The sequence below is a fragment of the Rhinichthys klamathensis genome, unplaced genomic scaffold, assembly GCF_029890125.1.
Source record: "Rhinichthys klamathensis goyatoka isolate OS25496 unplaced genomic scaffold, OSU_Roscu_1.1 h1tg000308l_1, whole genome shotgun sequence".
Lineage (NCBI taxonomy): Eukaryota > Metazoa > Chordata > Actinopteri > Cypriniformes > Leuciscidae > Rhinichthys > Rhinichthys klamathensis.
This window is the reverse complement of record NW_026606826.1, coordinates 785,865-802,312: the sequence shown is the minus strand read 5'-3', so window position 1 is coordinate 802,312 and position 16,448 is coordinate 785,865. Positions and strand designations below refer to the sequence as shown.

At 38.0% G+C, this 16,448-nt stretch overlaps 1 protein-coding gene across 1 annotated transcript; it reads left to right on the top strand.

Moving 5' to 3' along the window:
* Positions 1–1,364: 1,364 nt before the first annotated feature.
* Positions 1,365–15,822, top strand: LOC130104348 (rho guanine nucleotide exchange factor 28). The gene is made up of 31 exons (XM_056270814.1): positions 1,365–1,424; positions 1,582–1,711; positions 2,289–2,573; positions 2,961–3,129; positions 3,485–3,686; positions 3,845–3,908; positions 4,058–4,083; positions 5,152–5,212; positions 5,971–6,071; positions 6,161–6,272; positions 6,391–6,436; positions 6,706–6,844; positions 7,394–7,508; positions 7,614–7,669; positions 7,799–7,847; positions 7,941–8,004; positions 8,096–8,187; positions 9,238–9,363; positions 9,535–9,785; positions 9,887–10,012; positions 10,096–10,213; positions 11,779–12,033; positions 12,949–13,025; positions 13,155–13,336; positions 13,683–13,750; positions 13,836–14,003; positions 14,081–14,170; positions 14,270–14,382; positions 14,602–14,649; positions 14,737–14,838; positions 14,980–15,822. The coding sequence occupies exons 1-31, from the start codon at positions 1,392–1,394 to the stop codon at positions 15,268–15,270; spliced, it is 3,759 nt and encodes a 1,252-aa protein (XP_056126789.1). The 5' UTR covers positions 1,365–1,391; the 3' UTR covers positions 15,271–15,822.
* The last annotated feature ends 626 nt before the right edge of the window (positions 15,823–16,448 follow it).

The window sequence follows — 16,448 nt, the reverse complement described above, 5'->3', positions numbered from 1 at the left end:
TAAAAAAGAAAAGATAGAAGGCGGCGGAGAGAGTTTTACTGAAAATAACTATAGAAAATATCAAGTTTGGCATGAGAATGCAGGAGGTAAAGCTGTAAAGAGAGAGGGAGAGTGAGAATTCATTTCTGGCCAAGAATGTTTAAGCCCCTGCATGTGATTTTAGATGAGAAAAAACACTCAGGAATCTCTGCAACCTCCACTTTACTTGTTCACTTTTTTTTTTTCAAACAATTCTGCAACCCACTCAATATGGAGGACACGAAGACAGAGAATGTGAGAGGGGGTGGGTGGGGGGTAAACAGTTAGAGGTAAACAGAAACAGAGCATGTGTGTGTACGTGTGTTTGTTTGCATTCGTGTAAGTGTGTGCGCGTGCATTACTATAGAGGTCAGCATGTAGCACTCTCAGACTGCGAGTTTTCTGGGACTGGGTTGTTTGGATAAGTGGGGGAAAGTTCACAGCTCAAAGACTTCTTTCAGTCCCAGCATGCACTGCCATAGTCTCTCTTCCAGTCCACTGGAAAAGCTAAACAGCTGATGCACATTTTACATTTATTTTTTATAGCTATACCTTTTATAGGCTATTATTTCTTTCTTGTCTCTTTCCAATGTACTGCTCATATTTATATGTAGCCTATATTTACATATGCAATCAATGAATGATGTTTTTTCCATGAGAAAGTTTTATGAGATAAAACGGAAAAACCCCTCATAAAACTACATTTCTCTTTTAGCTTGACAGAGGAATCGTTTGATCAATATACTGCTGTCGCCCTCTTGTGGACAAAAGTGGATTATTACAGAAAACTTTTCTAGGGATCGTGCTGTCCAAAAGATGGCGCTGATCGTAAATAAACAAAACAAAACTGGCAGACACTCTTACTAAAAACTAGTTATATGCGTATCCTGAGAATATATATTTACGAACGATAGATAGATAGATAGATAGATAGATAGATAGATAGATAGATAGATAGATAGATAGATAGATAGATAGATAGATAGATAGATAGATAGATAGATAGATAGATAGATAGATAGATAGATAGATAGATAGATAGATAGATAGATGGTATTATTCAAAAGCATATGGGACCGTAATTATTAAATATGATCATCATTTACTGATCAATCCTTTCTGCCTGTCATTCATCTCTCTTGTCCCTGTTTTGTGTCTGTCTCATTAATCTTTTCCTCCCCATCCTTGTTGTTCTTCACTCACTCCTCCCCATTCTCTCTCAGTTTTCAGCTTGCGGCTCAGTGTAATATTCAATCCTCGTCTTTTGGGTAATTTCATCAATTGACATTACTTTCTAGTATGAATGTTTATTTATTTATTGGTTAATTAATACATTTCTACTTATTTCTTGAAGGTTTCTATAATTTCAAGCAATGAAGCTTAGCAGACGAGAGGTTCCTATTTATGTGAGTAACATTTTTTTCTGTCACTTTTTCTGTCTTTGTGTTTTTAAGATGACAATATTGCTAAATGTGATTTTAGCACAATAATTGCTATGCAGGGCTGCAATGAAATATATAGAACTACACTATTTATGTAGGAAATGTTGTGCATGTGTGTTAGGGCCAAGCAAAGGTTTTTGCACTGATCCCCTCAGTTCAGGAAGAAGAGGTATTTGTGGTTCTGGAGGGCTCAACTCTACTACATGTTCTGCAAACTAGAGTTCACTCCATGCTGTACTTCATTGTCCCAGGTGAATAAAAAAAAAAAAATTAAATTAAAAAAAAATGTCACGATTATGGACTCTTATTTTAAATATCTGTTCTGTTTCCTTTAGTTCATGTTTCCCTGCTCTGTCTAGGTTTGGTTATGTTTTTGTTTGTTCCTGTGATTATAATCAGCTGTATCATATTTAGTTCCTGATTATCCCGTGCATATATACTCCCTTTTCAGTTTTGTCGGTTATGGTTTGTGTTTAACGTGGTTGTTATTTTCCTGAGTTTGCTGTATTAAAGACTGTGTATTTCTAATAATTTCCTTTGTCGAGCGCATCATTATACCAGCCACCATGTCATGATTTATATAATATAATGTTAATATGATAAGTTAATATAATATAATATAATCTCCAAACCGCTTGTCCTACATAGGATTGTACCATAACAAAGAAATAATATAATATAATATTAGATTGGATATTATTATATAAATGATTAAAAAAAGATTAAAAAGAACTTTTCCTAATTTACTTCTCCCACACTTTGCAAGATACTGTTCATGCTGAATATTTGTGCAGTAAGTGTTCTCTGTGTGTTGTTTGTGTTTAATAGGCCATAACCAGTCTGAGATGGTGCGTGTCCGAGCGTATATATTTACAGATGATGCTGTGGTGTGTGTGGGTGTGTCTTCTCTGACATACATGGAGGATGATGCACAGGAGCTGGCTGAATACCTGCTTACCCATAGCGACTGCCTCAGCACCACTGAGCACAGAGATCTGAGTGGTCGATATGGTTTGAAAGACAGCTCTACACAGGCAGAGATGGATGAAAGGGTCACACTCGCTCTAGCCAACCTACACACCCCTCACAACCTGCTCGGACAATCAGCACAAGGTGTGTGCATGTGTTATGTGTGTGTTTGAACTTTATTGTGTGTGTGTGTGTGTGTGTGTGCATCATGGCCAAGGCAAGTGCAGCACCTGCTTCCGTGTATTGTATGGATGTGTGTGTGTAATCAGATTTCACTGTTCCTGCTTCACATCCAAATGACACAAATGTCCGGAGATGAGCAGTGGAATTATAAATGCCGAGTTCTAATTGGATTAGAGGTCACTGTGGTGACCACAAATGAGGATGTCCAAAGTAAACTGTCACTGACTGAGTTTCACAGACAAACAAAGTGGGAAACACATAGCGGAAAATTAGGATGTATTATAATGCATTTATTAATTGACTAAAAATGCAATTTATTTGTACATTTTTGTGTTTGTGTGCACATAGAATCTCTCCTACATGTATGTGTGCGTCTGGGATTTGTGAGCGTCTCTGAGTTCCTTCTCTGTCAGCCTGGTGCCCTGATGACTATCCGATCAGCCAATCAGGATGGGGACACGCCCCTTCAGCTGGCCCAACAGACCAATCAAGACGCTCTGATACAACTCTTCAAGCAGTAATGTATCCTTATTATGTGGATCCTTGTACCCATCATATTTATATTTTATATTTCATATTTAATCTTTAATTTCGCTATGGGCGACCCGAGTTCGAGTCCCGGCCTCCTGGTCCTTTCCCGTTCCCACACCTCTCTCTCCCACTTCGCTTTCTGTCCTCTCTCTAACTGTACTATCCAAATAAAGGCAAAAATATAATCTAAAAAAATATTTCTTTTCTGATATGTGTGACAAAAAGATGCAATACAAGTCATTATTCACTGATTTTAAAGCTGTTATATAGATTCAGAAGACTTAATATAGATTTCATGAGTAACAATAATAACTCATTTTATTCTTCTCTTTCTCTTTCAGACCTCCCAATCCATTAACCACTCCCCTGGCGGGCGTGTCACATGTGTGGGCGGGTAAATCCCACCTCCTCAGGTTTAGCCACGCCTCTGGGATGCTGTCTCTGTCTGTGTGTGTATCCGAGTCCTCTTGTTCTACAAAAACCTTACAGTCATCCATATTACTGCTGCGAGAGTGTGCGAGGGACACTGTGCTACTAAACAAGGTCAGATAACAGAGGTTAAAGGTCACACAGATATTACATATTAGCTTTGAATTAAAATGAAATTTAATTGAGTGTTTCGGATTGGAATCAGTTCTGTACTGAGTTTGCTTTGAAGATTTGTGCAACTTTTTGTTGTGTATGTGTTTGTACAATCTCAGATCAAAGGTCTGAGTGTGAATACAAAGAGAAGAGCTGAAAGCAACACTCTGTTTTCATACTCAGGTTAGTGTTTCTCCTTTGATTATGAAAATTATATTCACAAGACTGACTGAAAGTTATAGGTCAAGTACCTACCTGATAAATGTATAGTAGCGATACATTTGCAGTTTTCTCTCTTTCTCTTCCATTTTCATGCACATCAAAAAAAAAAGGATCACCATACTCTCTGCTTCACAATGTAAGTGGCTGTGACTGTGTGTATGTTGGAATATCTAGCTAGAAAAGCTATTACTGCTCAACAGAAAAATGCTAGATGACAGGTAGCACTTTACAGTAAGTGTTAACATAGTTAATGCATTATCTAACATAAACTAACAGTAGTGAAATATATTCTTACAGCTTTTAATAAGCTTTCTTAATGTTATAAAAATGTTCATGTTCACCTTTGTTCACACAGTGCATCAAGCAATTTCTAATATTAAAAAGGTGTAGGTAGCCTATATGCTGAGATTAACATTAACTAGATTACTAAATACTGTAGCCTAGAAGTTCGTTGTTAGTTCATGATGTAATAACCGTATTGTATAGTATTCCCCAGCTAGTCTTTAGTGAAAGTTACACTATAGGCCATACAGTCAACTGCTGCAGACGATTCAGTAGACCGAGTGAACTATTCAAATAATTCAATTACAAAACTTTCTAATATGAACAATGATCTTAACATTTCCCACAATTAAAAAATAAAAATAAAAATTCTAAAAAATAAAAATAGGACCCTCAAGAAAACAGTAGCTACTACACTTCAAAGTTAGTCCTACTGAAATTACATGAATTTCTGTCAGATTAATTCAGACGGATCAACGAAACCGCCCTAAACGATTCTGTGCTTCAGTGAACAATCCGAATTAAGACGGAATTCCGACCATTTTTGTGATCGTGATCAGGTCAGTAAAAAAGAAGGCTTGTGATTCAAGTAGACTAATTTATTCACGAATCGGGCATCGATACTAAACAGCCGAAAAAAAGTAACGTTATGCGACACGACTATTACGCTTGAATGTTGAAATAATTGTCAGGGAAAATGTAGCGGTGTAACGTTAAAACGTCATTGTCATCGCTGTGCTGCTTATTCAATAAAATACAGTAACCCTCACGTCGTTAATGGGAAGTGTCCTTGGGAAGTGTGTATTTATTTACTGAAATATTGAAGCTAATTTCCCCAAACTGTTGACTAATTCTATTATTATTTTGGCTTTTTCTTTACTCCGTTGTTTTCTTTCATTTCACTTTCCTGCGTTTCTGTCAGGTATGGCTTAACAACACCAGTCAGGATGAAGATGAGGAGCTCTTATCGTCGGACGACTCTGGTAAGTGTTTGTTTTTGTACAGTCTGCCTTTATAACGAGGCTGAAGCCTCGCGCCTTTATATGAGAATGAGGGCGCAACCGTGTCCCAGCAAAGAAAGGCTCGACTGATGATCGGCTCCTGGTGTGCTGTAACGTTAGTTCAACCGTTAGCAGCTACAGTAAAGGCGCGTCCGCGTCCTAGGATCCGACATGGGTCCGCACTGGATCCGTTGTTTGACAGTAGAATTTACGGCGCCTCCCGGAGGCGGAGCTGATCCTCTGGGCGGCCCCAAAACGAATGTGACAGTTACGCGGGTTTGGCGACTTGAACGCGGATCCGCTTAGGAGTCTCCTGCTGTGTGGGTGTGTATCAGTATATCAAATATTTCATGGCTATTGTAATGATAATGTTTATCTGCCTTTCAAAAGTACATTAAAATGTTTTAAAAATAAGACACCTGTTGTCCTTCACTGACAAAAGTGTGTCAAAGTCATTTGTGTCCCTCTGAAATTCCCTCTGAAGTTAGGTCAACGTTACATAAAACTCCAAGTAAAGCATTTTTTGGAATTAAGTTGATAATTTTTACCCTTTATAGTTTTAAGAAGGGAAAAATGAAATGATTAGACCTATAATGACCACAAACATGAACATCTGGCCAACAATATATAGAGTTGATACTTCAGTGAACCTCCTAAATTTTGATTATTAATTGATTATCTGATATCTAATGCTGCATGCTCTTGTATCTTAATTTCAAAGTCCGTATGTGTTTTTGTAGATGGACTCACAACTCATACTGATTCAACGACCAGTTCGCTCACTGACTCCAGCGTTACCATTACGACCAGCATCAACACCCTGCAGGCTGGTGAGAATCAGGTGAGGTGGAAGATTTATCCATAAAGCCTTTTATCGTGGTGGATGCAAGAAGATTTGTAATATTTACTAAGAAATCTCTTTTTCGTTAGACAATGTATCCTCAGGACTCATTTGACTCATTTGGGTTTGAATCAGACTCTACAGCATCTGAACAAGACTCTCCAATCCAAGACATATTACCCATCTGTAGTCCACAGGACGGTGTGTTTGTGTTTTTATTCTTATGTGTATCTTTAGTGTATTCAAGATAGATTTAGACATGTGCAAAATAAAGTGTACTAGTAGTTTGCAAGTATGTTAAGTTGTTTAATGTTTCTAGAGCCGTTCCCCTTCAATGATGTAGAAACATCCACAGAGATCAGAAGGTATTTGATCTCTCTCTCTCTCTCTCTCTCTCTCTCTCTCTCTCTCTCTCTCTCTCTCTCTCTCTCTCTCTCTCTCTCTCTCTCTCTCTCTCTCTCTCTCTCTCTCTCTCTCTCTCTCTCTCTCTCTCTCTCTCTCACACACACACACACACACACACACACACACACACACACACACACACACACACACACACACACACACGCACACACACACACACATACATATAAGGAGCTTAAGTATGTTTCACTATTTATTTCCAAATTCCCAGTATGTGGTGTAGCAATTCAGAGGAAGAAGAGAAAGAGAAATTCATCCCTACATCCAAAAGTGATACAGAGAAATATAAAGTGAGTCGAACACTAAGCTTCCTCAGGAGCCGGATGGTCAACACCAAAATAAAAAGCAAGGTGAGAGAGAGAAAGACTGAAGTTAAATGGAATAAAACACATACAGAGAAAATATAACATTTGATATTTTCTTTTAATGTATTTTATTTGCAGAAACGGTCACAAAATATCAGAAGTTTTGAGGGAAAAGATTACATATCATTTTGATATATGTACACACATATATAATATGGCAATATATATATATATATATATATGTGTGTGTGTGTGTGTGTGTGTGTGTGTATGTAGTACAGTATATATATATATATATATATATATATATATATATATATATATATAATATGTATGTATATATATTTATATTGGATTTTTTTTATTGTCAATTAAGTTTATTTTGCAAATTGAACAGAATATATATAACAAAATATGTTCTTTACAGTCTGGTTGTATACAACAAATATTTATGTTTCAAAAATATTTTGGTCCATGCATTTTCAAATCTCAGTGAAAAAAAAAACCTTATGAAGAGATGATATGATTAATGGTGATTTCTAAGACTAGACACTATGTATGTATATCCTTAGGAAAAAAACTGTTTGTTTACAGATAAACGCAGAGGTTTCCTCAGCCTTGCACCAGCTCTGCCCGCCGAAGCAGCCTGTTAAAGCAGCTTGTGAAGTCTGTGAGGGAGCTGACAATGACGAACCACAGCAGTGCACATGTAAGTGTGTGTTTCTTTTAACGACATGTATTTTTGACATTTTTTGCACAAATATTGGCTGTACCAAAATTCTACACTGACTTCATGATGTCACTTCCTGTAAAGACTGCTCCATGATCATTCATAAGACCTGCTGTGGTTCTGCCCCTCTGTGTTTAAAGGTGAGTGTGTGTGTGTGTGTGTGTGTGTGTGTGTGTGTGTAAACACTTGACTCTTTACTTACAAAAGTTAAAGTACTTGAAACTACATTCATTTGAAAGTTTGTAATTGCATTTATTTCTATAACCCAGAATCCTCATCAGGCACATCTGAAATGCGGTGACTCTTCAATTTTACTATGTGAGAGAGCCAATCATGTTACTCTGGAATTATAATGGAACCAGCCAACCATGTCATGTAGTGCTCATGTGATCATGTATGTTTCATTTACAGACTCGTCCAGTCACAGTTCTCCATCTCTGTCTCTGGTCAATGACAACAACACTGTGTCACACAGGTCTGTATAGAGTATGTTTTCCACAAACTTCATTTGAATTTATGTCACTAATGTTTACATTTTTGAGATGCTTTGTATGTTTCTGTATCAGAAAGCGGAGTAACAGTGAGGGGTGTGGCCATGATTTCACTCTGCGGAAAAGCAAGTCTTTGATTTGTCATTCTTCAGGAAGCCCCACCTCCAGTGAGTTAATAGGTGTGTTCGACTTGAAGCAGCGCTGCGCAGACCGATCGTTGTATGACATCACATTATCGCAAGAGCGATTTGAAACCATATGGAGCCGTCTCTCTAGTCTAATCGCTCTTGCGGTACATTGATGTCATACACCAATCGGTCTGTGCAGCGACGTTTAAGTCGAACACGCCTTCTTTCTTCTGTGGAACTCAAAAGGTGCAGAATTTCCTGCTGATTTTTTACATACAATGAAATTAAATGGGGACTGGAATTTTGAGAAGTGTTATTTTAGTATCATTAAAGGGATAGCTCACCCAAAATAAGAATCCTTTTTTTTTTTTTACTTTAACTTATTAAAAATATATGTCTATATAGTTTTTATTCATTTTTATTTCACTTTTAGTTTTAGTTATTTTAGAACATAAAGTTCAGTGAAAAATTAAAAAGAATTTTAGCAACTAGCTGAAATAAAATGTTTTTCTATATTTTATTTTATTTCATTTAATGTTTGTTTTATTTAAGTGATGAAAATGTTTTGTTATGGTTTCAACTACAAAAATTAAGAAAAACCAGCGTAAAAGTTGTGTGTGATTTTTGAAGTATAGACCTTATGTAGCCCCGCCCCTTTTCAGCGCTGCGCTCATTGTGCTCTGTCTTCTGATTTGTCTATCCACAGCATGAAGGTAAGATCTCATGAATGAACCTCTCGTTTTAAAATCTTTCCGGCCTACTGTCAATTGTTATGACATCAGCTTCAAACATTACAATGCTAATGATAGCTTCCGTTAACTGTACAATAAGTAAATCCACTTCACCAGCTAATTACTCTCTCTGACAGCGATGCCATAGAAATATACTGAGCTACCGCAAAGCCTTAAGTACAAAGACACAATTCTAAAGATGGCTGCGAGCTTGTGTCTCTGGCGCATAAGGTCTATAGAAACTAGTGATGTTTGATCTCATTCATGTCAAAAAACATGCTAATTGGCTGAACTAGTTTTTCCAAATTACACAAACAATAAGTCACTTTTACAGCATGTTTAACCATCTCTTTGCCAGATTCTGATGATTCGTCAGCTCACGTATCGTTTGACTTCTCTGCTGAATCTTGGAGCGCTGTTGTGGACACTGAATTCAGTAGGACACTGGACAAAGAGGTGGTCAAGAGGCAGGAGATCATCTATGGTCAGTAACGATGCCTGGAAAGCCTGTTTTAGTATATTGTTTTTTATACTTAACTGAGTTTTTTGATAATATGAAATACACTGTTGTCTAAAAATGTATTTTGGATTTGATTGGATGCTTGGATGCTTTAGTTAAGCCTAATTTGATTGGTTAGTGTTGTGTTTGTTGCAGAGCTGATGCAGACAGAATTTCACCATGTCCAGACTCTCTCCGTTATGGCTGATGTTTTAAGGGCGGGGATGTTGGAGGAAGTGCTGCTGGAGCAGGACACGATTGGTCAGATTTTTCCCAGAGTGGATGAGCTCTTGGTTTTGCATAGAAACTTTCTTATAGACATGGAGACCAGACAGAGGGTGTCTATTCACCTGGGAAAGCACAAGAACTACATCATCCTGCAAATTGGTGATATTCTGCGTCGACAGGCAAGTAAGAACCTAAAAATCCGTAGACTTGACCAATTTACTTATTGTGGCTGCACAAGTTTAGCTCTTACCTTAGGTTCATTTAGCAATTGTGTGTGTAGTTCTCAGGCCCAAATGCTTCTCAGATGATAGAGTTGTACGGCGATTTCTGCAGTCGTCATCCAGAAGCACTGAAAGTTTACAAGCAACAACTACAGAGCAACAGGAAACTACAATTATTTCTCAGAGTAAGTTGATTAAACACACACGAACACACTCATACGAAACAGTTTGAGTTTTATGTTGATGACTGTATATGTTGCCTCTACAGCAGCTGAGTACCAACTCTGTCGTCAAGCGTCGTGAAATCCCAGAATTCCTTTTGCTTGTTACCCAGAGAATTACAAAGTACCCTGTTCTGGTAGAGAGACTCCTTCAACACACCGATGGTAAGTTCGTAATATGCAATAAATACTCAGTTAAATATGAAAAATTATTACTTTTAAATTAGTTAACCATTGACATAATTACCATTATTAATAACAATAAGTAAAATAGAAAACAACAGGCGGTATGATCTGGTCTCACCATCATCGAGTCTGTTTGTGATTACATGAAGAAACAGAAAGAAACTGTTTCTTCAAGTGTCTTGAAGATGTTGCCACAGCTCTTCTTGATTTTGTCTGTCTCAGATTTTCTGTTTCTTCATTTAATCACAGACAGACTCGATGATGGTGAGATCAGATCTCTGTGTGGATCATACAGGAGTATATACACTCACCTAAAGGATCATTAGGAACACCATACTAATACTGTGTTTGACCCCCTTTTGCCTTCAGAACTGCCTTAATTCTACATGGCATTGATTCAACAAGGTGCTGAAAGCATTCTTTAGAAATGTTGGCCCATATTGATAGGAATGCATCTTGCAGTTGATGGAGATTTGTGGGATGCACATCCAGGGCACGAAGCTCCCGTTCCACCACATCCCAAAGATGCTCTATTGGGTTGAGATCTGGTGACTGTGGGGGCCATTTTAGTACAGTGAACTCATTGTCATGTTCAAGAAACCAATTTGAAATGATTCGAGCTTTGTGACATGGTGCATTATCCTGCTGGAAGTAGCCATCAGAGGATGGGTACATGGTGGCCATGAAGGGATGGACATGGTCAGAAACAATGCTCAGGTAGCCCTTGGCATTTAAACGATGCCCAATTGGCACTAAGGGGCCTAAAGTGTGCCAAGATAACATCCCCCACACCATTACACCACCACCACCAGCCTGCACAGTGGTAACAAGGCATGATGGATCCATGTTCTCATTCTGTTTACGCCAAATTCTGACTCTACCATCTGAATGTCTCAACAGAAATCGAGACTCATCAGACCAGGCAACATTTTTCCAGTCTTCAACTATCCAATTTTGGTGAGCTCTTGCAAATTGTAGCCTCTTTTTCCTATTTGTTGTGGAGATGAGTGGTACCCGGTGGGGTCTTCTGCTGTTGTAGCCCATCCGCCTCAAGGTTGTGCGTGTTGTGGCTTCACAAATGCTTTGCTGCATACCTCGGTTGTAATTTCTTTGTAAACCCTAGAAATGGTTGTGCGTGAAAATCCCAGTAACTGAGCAGATTGTGAAATACTCAGACCGCCCCGTCTGGCACCAACAACCATGCCACGCTCAAGATTGCTTAAATCACCTTTCTTTCCCATTCTGACATTCAGTTTGGAGTTCAGGAGATTGTCTTGACCAGGACCACACCCCTAAATGCATTGAAGCAACTGCCATGTGATTGGTTGATTAGATAATTGCATTAATGAGAAATTGAACAGGTGTTCCTAATAATCCTTTAGGTGAGTGTATATATATATATATATATATATATAAACCTGAAAATCAAAGATACATATGAATAGCACTATTACATTATACAATTGATTTAAAAAAAAAAAACATGATATTAATCATGATATTTGATAAAAAGGGATCTGAATGGTCTCCTTTGTGATCTGTAGATGGCAGTGCTGAGCGCTATGATATTGCCGTGGCACTGGAGGGTCTGCGGAGGGTGATAGAAGAGGTTGAGCGGCATGTGGGAGATTATGAGAATGCAAAGAAACTACAGGACATCATGAGTCGCCTAGACAACAAGAGCTGCACTCGCCTGAAGAACGGGGAGATCTTCGGCAAGCAAGACCTGCAGAAAACACACCGAACTCTCACACACTCTTCAGTGCTGACTTGTAGGACCACCTCTGGCAGACTGAGAGGTAGCCTACTAAATTTCTCCGCTGATACCGATAGCCGATTAATCAGAATGATATCTGCCTGCCGATACCGATAGTTTGATTTTCTTAAAGAAAAAAAAAATCTCTCACAGCAAATGCTGTAAACTCTACTGGGAACCTTCTTATTTGGTACATTACTATAATATTAGAGGTTAAAATGAACTTTTTTAACTATTATAATTATATTTAACTGCTATTTATTTTCAGATATAATAATTACACCGAAATAAAAACTGAAATGTTTGAATTCAACTCAGTTGCACATAAGATAGTTGTCTTAAACACTTGTCTTCATGACAAATGTATACAAACATACTTATATTATTAACAGTAAATGAGCTATTCTCTAGTGCTTTTTGTAGCTAACTAATGAACTGTGAACACTGGATAACTTTCCCGAGGTAACTGCAATGTTAAGTTACTGTTCACAAGCTGTTTTATTGGTGAATTTATGCGGTTGACAGCGATTACATGAGACGTGATATATTTCAGTAAGTTGTACTGAATCTTTCAACATACCTTTTGATGTTCATGGATAGTATTTTGTGCTATAACTTGTATTAAAGTGGAAGAAAAGACTTGCGCTCTTTGCTGCCGCTTGAAGGAGCTACAGCGATCTGTCACGTCACATTTAAGAACGTCAAAGTGGCATTTATTGTTTGAATTTCGTGATAAAATGGACAGAATTTAAAAGCTGAGACTTCTTATCAGAAGTAACAAAGCACAAAGCTCTTTGTGATTATTGGATTGGAGGTGCGCTACAAATAATGTTTTTGCTTTTATCGGCTGATACCGAATTATTGGATAACGGTCCATCCCTAGTTTGTATTTTTTCTGTTTTTCTTCATTAATATATTATTTAATTCCATTCCCAGTGTCTCTTTCTCTCTTTTACAGATGTTCTTGCGCTGCTCCTCACAGATGTTCTGGCTTTCCTACAGGAGAAAGAGCAGAAGTTCGTCTTTGCCGCATTGGTACAGAAATCACACATTTAGACCCTATAAGAAATTAAAATGCTATTAATATCATATTAAAATCAAAAAGGTTTTAAATGTAATACTAAAATATGCTTTAAAATCAGTTTTAAATGTATTGTACTTCAGGAGCAGAAGCCATCTGTGATGCCCTTGCGAAGACTCATTGTGAGAGAAATAGCCAATCAGGAGAAAGGATTATTTCTCATCAGTGGCGATTACTCTGTGGGGCCGGAGATGTATGAGATACACACACAGACTCGTGAGGAGCGTAACACGTGGATGACACTGCTGAGGCAGGCCACTGAGAGGTGTGTTAGAATTCTTTACTTGTTTTGAATGACAGTCTGTACACTATCATTTAAAAGTTTGGGTCAGTAAGATTTTTTCATATACAGTAAGAATGATTTTAGATAATAAGTAATGGCGGCGGAAAATTGTGCTTTGCCTTCACAGAAATAAATTGTATTTCAAAATAAATACAAATAGGAAACCGTTTTTTAAAAATTGTAATAATATTTAACAATTTTACTGTTTTTACTATTGTATTTTTGATCAAATAAATGCAGCATTGAGTATAAGAGACTGAATTAAAAAAACATTAAATAGCTCTACCGATCCTAAACTTTGAATGGTGTATATTTATATTTGTTTCAGCCTTCCTGATGATCAGACCAAGAAGAATGAGGGGGAAATCAAAGTCAAGAAGATACAGAAATTACAAGGTAAACGTCCAATCATCTATCATCCATCTGTGCACGACTTTTTTGTTCCTAATGTCTGATGTCTTGTGATTGTCTGTGCACGTAGAGGCACTATTCTCTCTGGATCTGCAGGTGTGCTCTGTTATTGAGGAGAAGTTAAGGATCTGTAGAGGGACTGGTAGATGGAGTCTGGCTACTTGCCGCCTTCTTGTTCAACCCCACCCTGAAAACACCCCTCAGGGTGTCACATTACTGTCTGACGCACAGGAAGAGGGTAATGAATCTGTCTTTCTCTCTACAGACACACAGGCAGGTGTTAATGATCTTCACCAAAGTCTCTTTCTTTCCCAGTGGTGAAGCTGGCTATCACTTTGTTGTCTTGGCTTTTTCCTTGCATATGGGCACCAAATAACCATAACTTTGGCCAGGAAAGAGCAAACCGTGAGCAAACACCCAGATTGCTAAATACCAGACAACAATTTATAGATCTATCTATCTGTCTAATTTATGCACACACAAATAATATAAATTTCTGTCCAGATAAAGAACAAAATTTGCCAAGTGGGAGGAGCAGGAGGAGTGCTATGGTAGGAACAGGGGTGGGGCCTCTTACAATAGCCCCAATAAGCCCCGCCCACCAGACTTATATAAAGGTAAACACATCTGCGAGTGTTGAATCTACTACATATTTGACCTTATTCTTGAAACACATGCATGTAATATTCTCTGCCATTCTATAATATTCTAAAACATTCTTATGCTAATTTTCCGATTCAGTTCACTGGAATAATGTATGTATTTATGTACAAATTCTGCTTGTGGATCATGAATGGAATCATGAATCATATTTACATTTTTTTCTATGAATGTAGGTAGCAGAGGGTGTTCACAACTTAATTCATATACTTTACAGTCTGCAGGTGGGAGTGATTGATTATCTTATAATTAATAACAGCTATATGTGTGTGTTTGTATGAATGTATAAATATTATAGTCTTATTTTGAAGGCTGCCATAATAATTCAAGACAGCTGCTTTGAAGTTCAAAATCTCCTCCTCCTGGAGGGAGAAGCTCCGCCCCCAAATCTTAGCGATTATGATGTCAAAAGGGTTGGTGTGGCCATTTTTCTCACTGCATCTTTATCTAGAATGTGGTAGAGTTACACGTTGATATTATACATTGAAGTAGAGTTTATTTGAAGCATGTTTTCTGCAGAAAATGATTACTTACACTTATTACCGTCTCACCAGCAGAGTTTGGAGTCTGGTGTGGTTTGTGGGACTGTGGCTGTGCAGCAGAAAGAACTGGAGCAGAGAGAAAGAGAGCATGCTGAACTGATGGACAGACTGGTGAAAGAGGAAGAGCAGTTCGAGGAGGAACTGTGGCTGTTTGAGGAGAAGATGAGGAAGCTGAGAGAAGAGGAGAAGAGAGTGATGGAAGAGAGGGAGATATTAAAAGAAGCGGGGAAGAAACTGGTGAAAGAGAGTAAGAGCCTGGAGACACAGATAAGACTCATTCAACATAACTCAAATCATCGTTAAGGCATTCTGCCTTTTAACATCACAGGAGAAATGAAGTGCATTTATGTGTTTGTATTATGAGTTGCATCCCAATTTGCATACTTATGCACTAGTCCATAGAGTTTTGTTGTATAAATATTGCGAGAAGTGTGTTCACAATGAAAATTCCACATATTAAAAGTGCACTTTAAATACCCAGATGATGCACTTAATTAACCGAAAAAACAAATGTGGAATATTGGACACTTCATGCACTCAACATCAAGGGGGAAGGATATCAGACTCCAATGTTGAATGAAAAAATAACCTTATAAAATTTATACACAACATGGTTGAGTACATAGTGCATAAGTACTGTACATAAGTGGATAGTGTATAGTGGGCCATTTGGGACACAACTTTGGGGGTCTATTAGAATAGGTTTTCATGCTTGATTTTTTTAAAAACCCACAATTTTCACATATTTTACATTGTTGCAGTACCTCTCTTCCCAGTCTTTTAGTTACGCTCTGGCCTGCGTTTCTCAAAAGCATTGTAAGCTAAGTTGATTGTAGGTAGAGACCATTGGTGGCAGTAGTTCTCCGACCTACTTAGGCTAATGGTGCTTTTGGGAAATGCAGCACTGTTTATGGTGCGTTCACGTGCTATGGTAATTATGGTAAATACCAAAAGCCGACGTGGAAAATGCACATGAACACCCCCACATGTGGTATTTTCCACTGGGCAACTCGTAGAATATTTTGATGCACGAGTTGCCGAGATGAGATAACCTTTGACCTTTTCAAAATGGCGGAGAGCAACGCGAGAGTCGTGAATGGTAAAAATTTACTATTCATGATCTAGAAAATGTACAGCATATTATTTACCGTTTGAGTTTTGATAAATCATTTTCTTGCTGTAGCAGACGACTTAAGCAATCTAAAATAGCTTTAGCTTAATAACAGGTCTGGACCTCCATCTTTTTACCACATTACGACAATAAAAGCACTTGAACGCAACACACTGGTAAAAACCAGTTCACAAGTGGAAAATATCATATTTTCCATAGCAAGTGAACGCACCATTAGTTCCCGTCTCTATAAACCCCCTCCTTCCGAAAAGGCCAATGTGTTGTGATTGGTCAGCTGGACCAATGTGTTGTGATTGGTCCATCGCTTCGAGCGTGTTTCAGAAATGTCACTACTAATGTAACCAGGCTT

Bases quoted from the DNA above. Each gene is read 5' to 3' on its own strand.
- LOC130104348 (XM_056270814.1), top strand. From the start codon at position 1,392: ATGAAGCTTAGCAGACGAGAGGTTCCTATTTAT. The intron at 3,687-3,844 runs GTCAGATAACAG...GTACAATCTCAG, and splicing joins ACACTGTGCTACTAAACAAG to ATCAAAGGTCTGAGTGTGAA. The intron at 10,214-11,778 runs GTAAGTTCGTAA...TGTGATCTGTAG, and splicing joins ACTCCTTCAACACACCGATG to ATGGCAGTGCTGAGCGCTAT.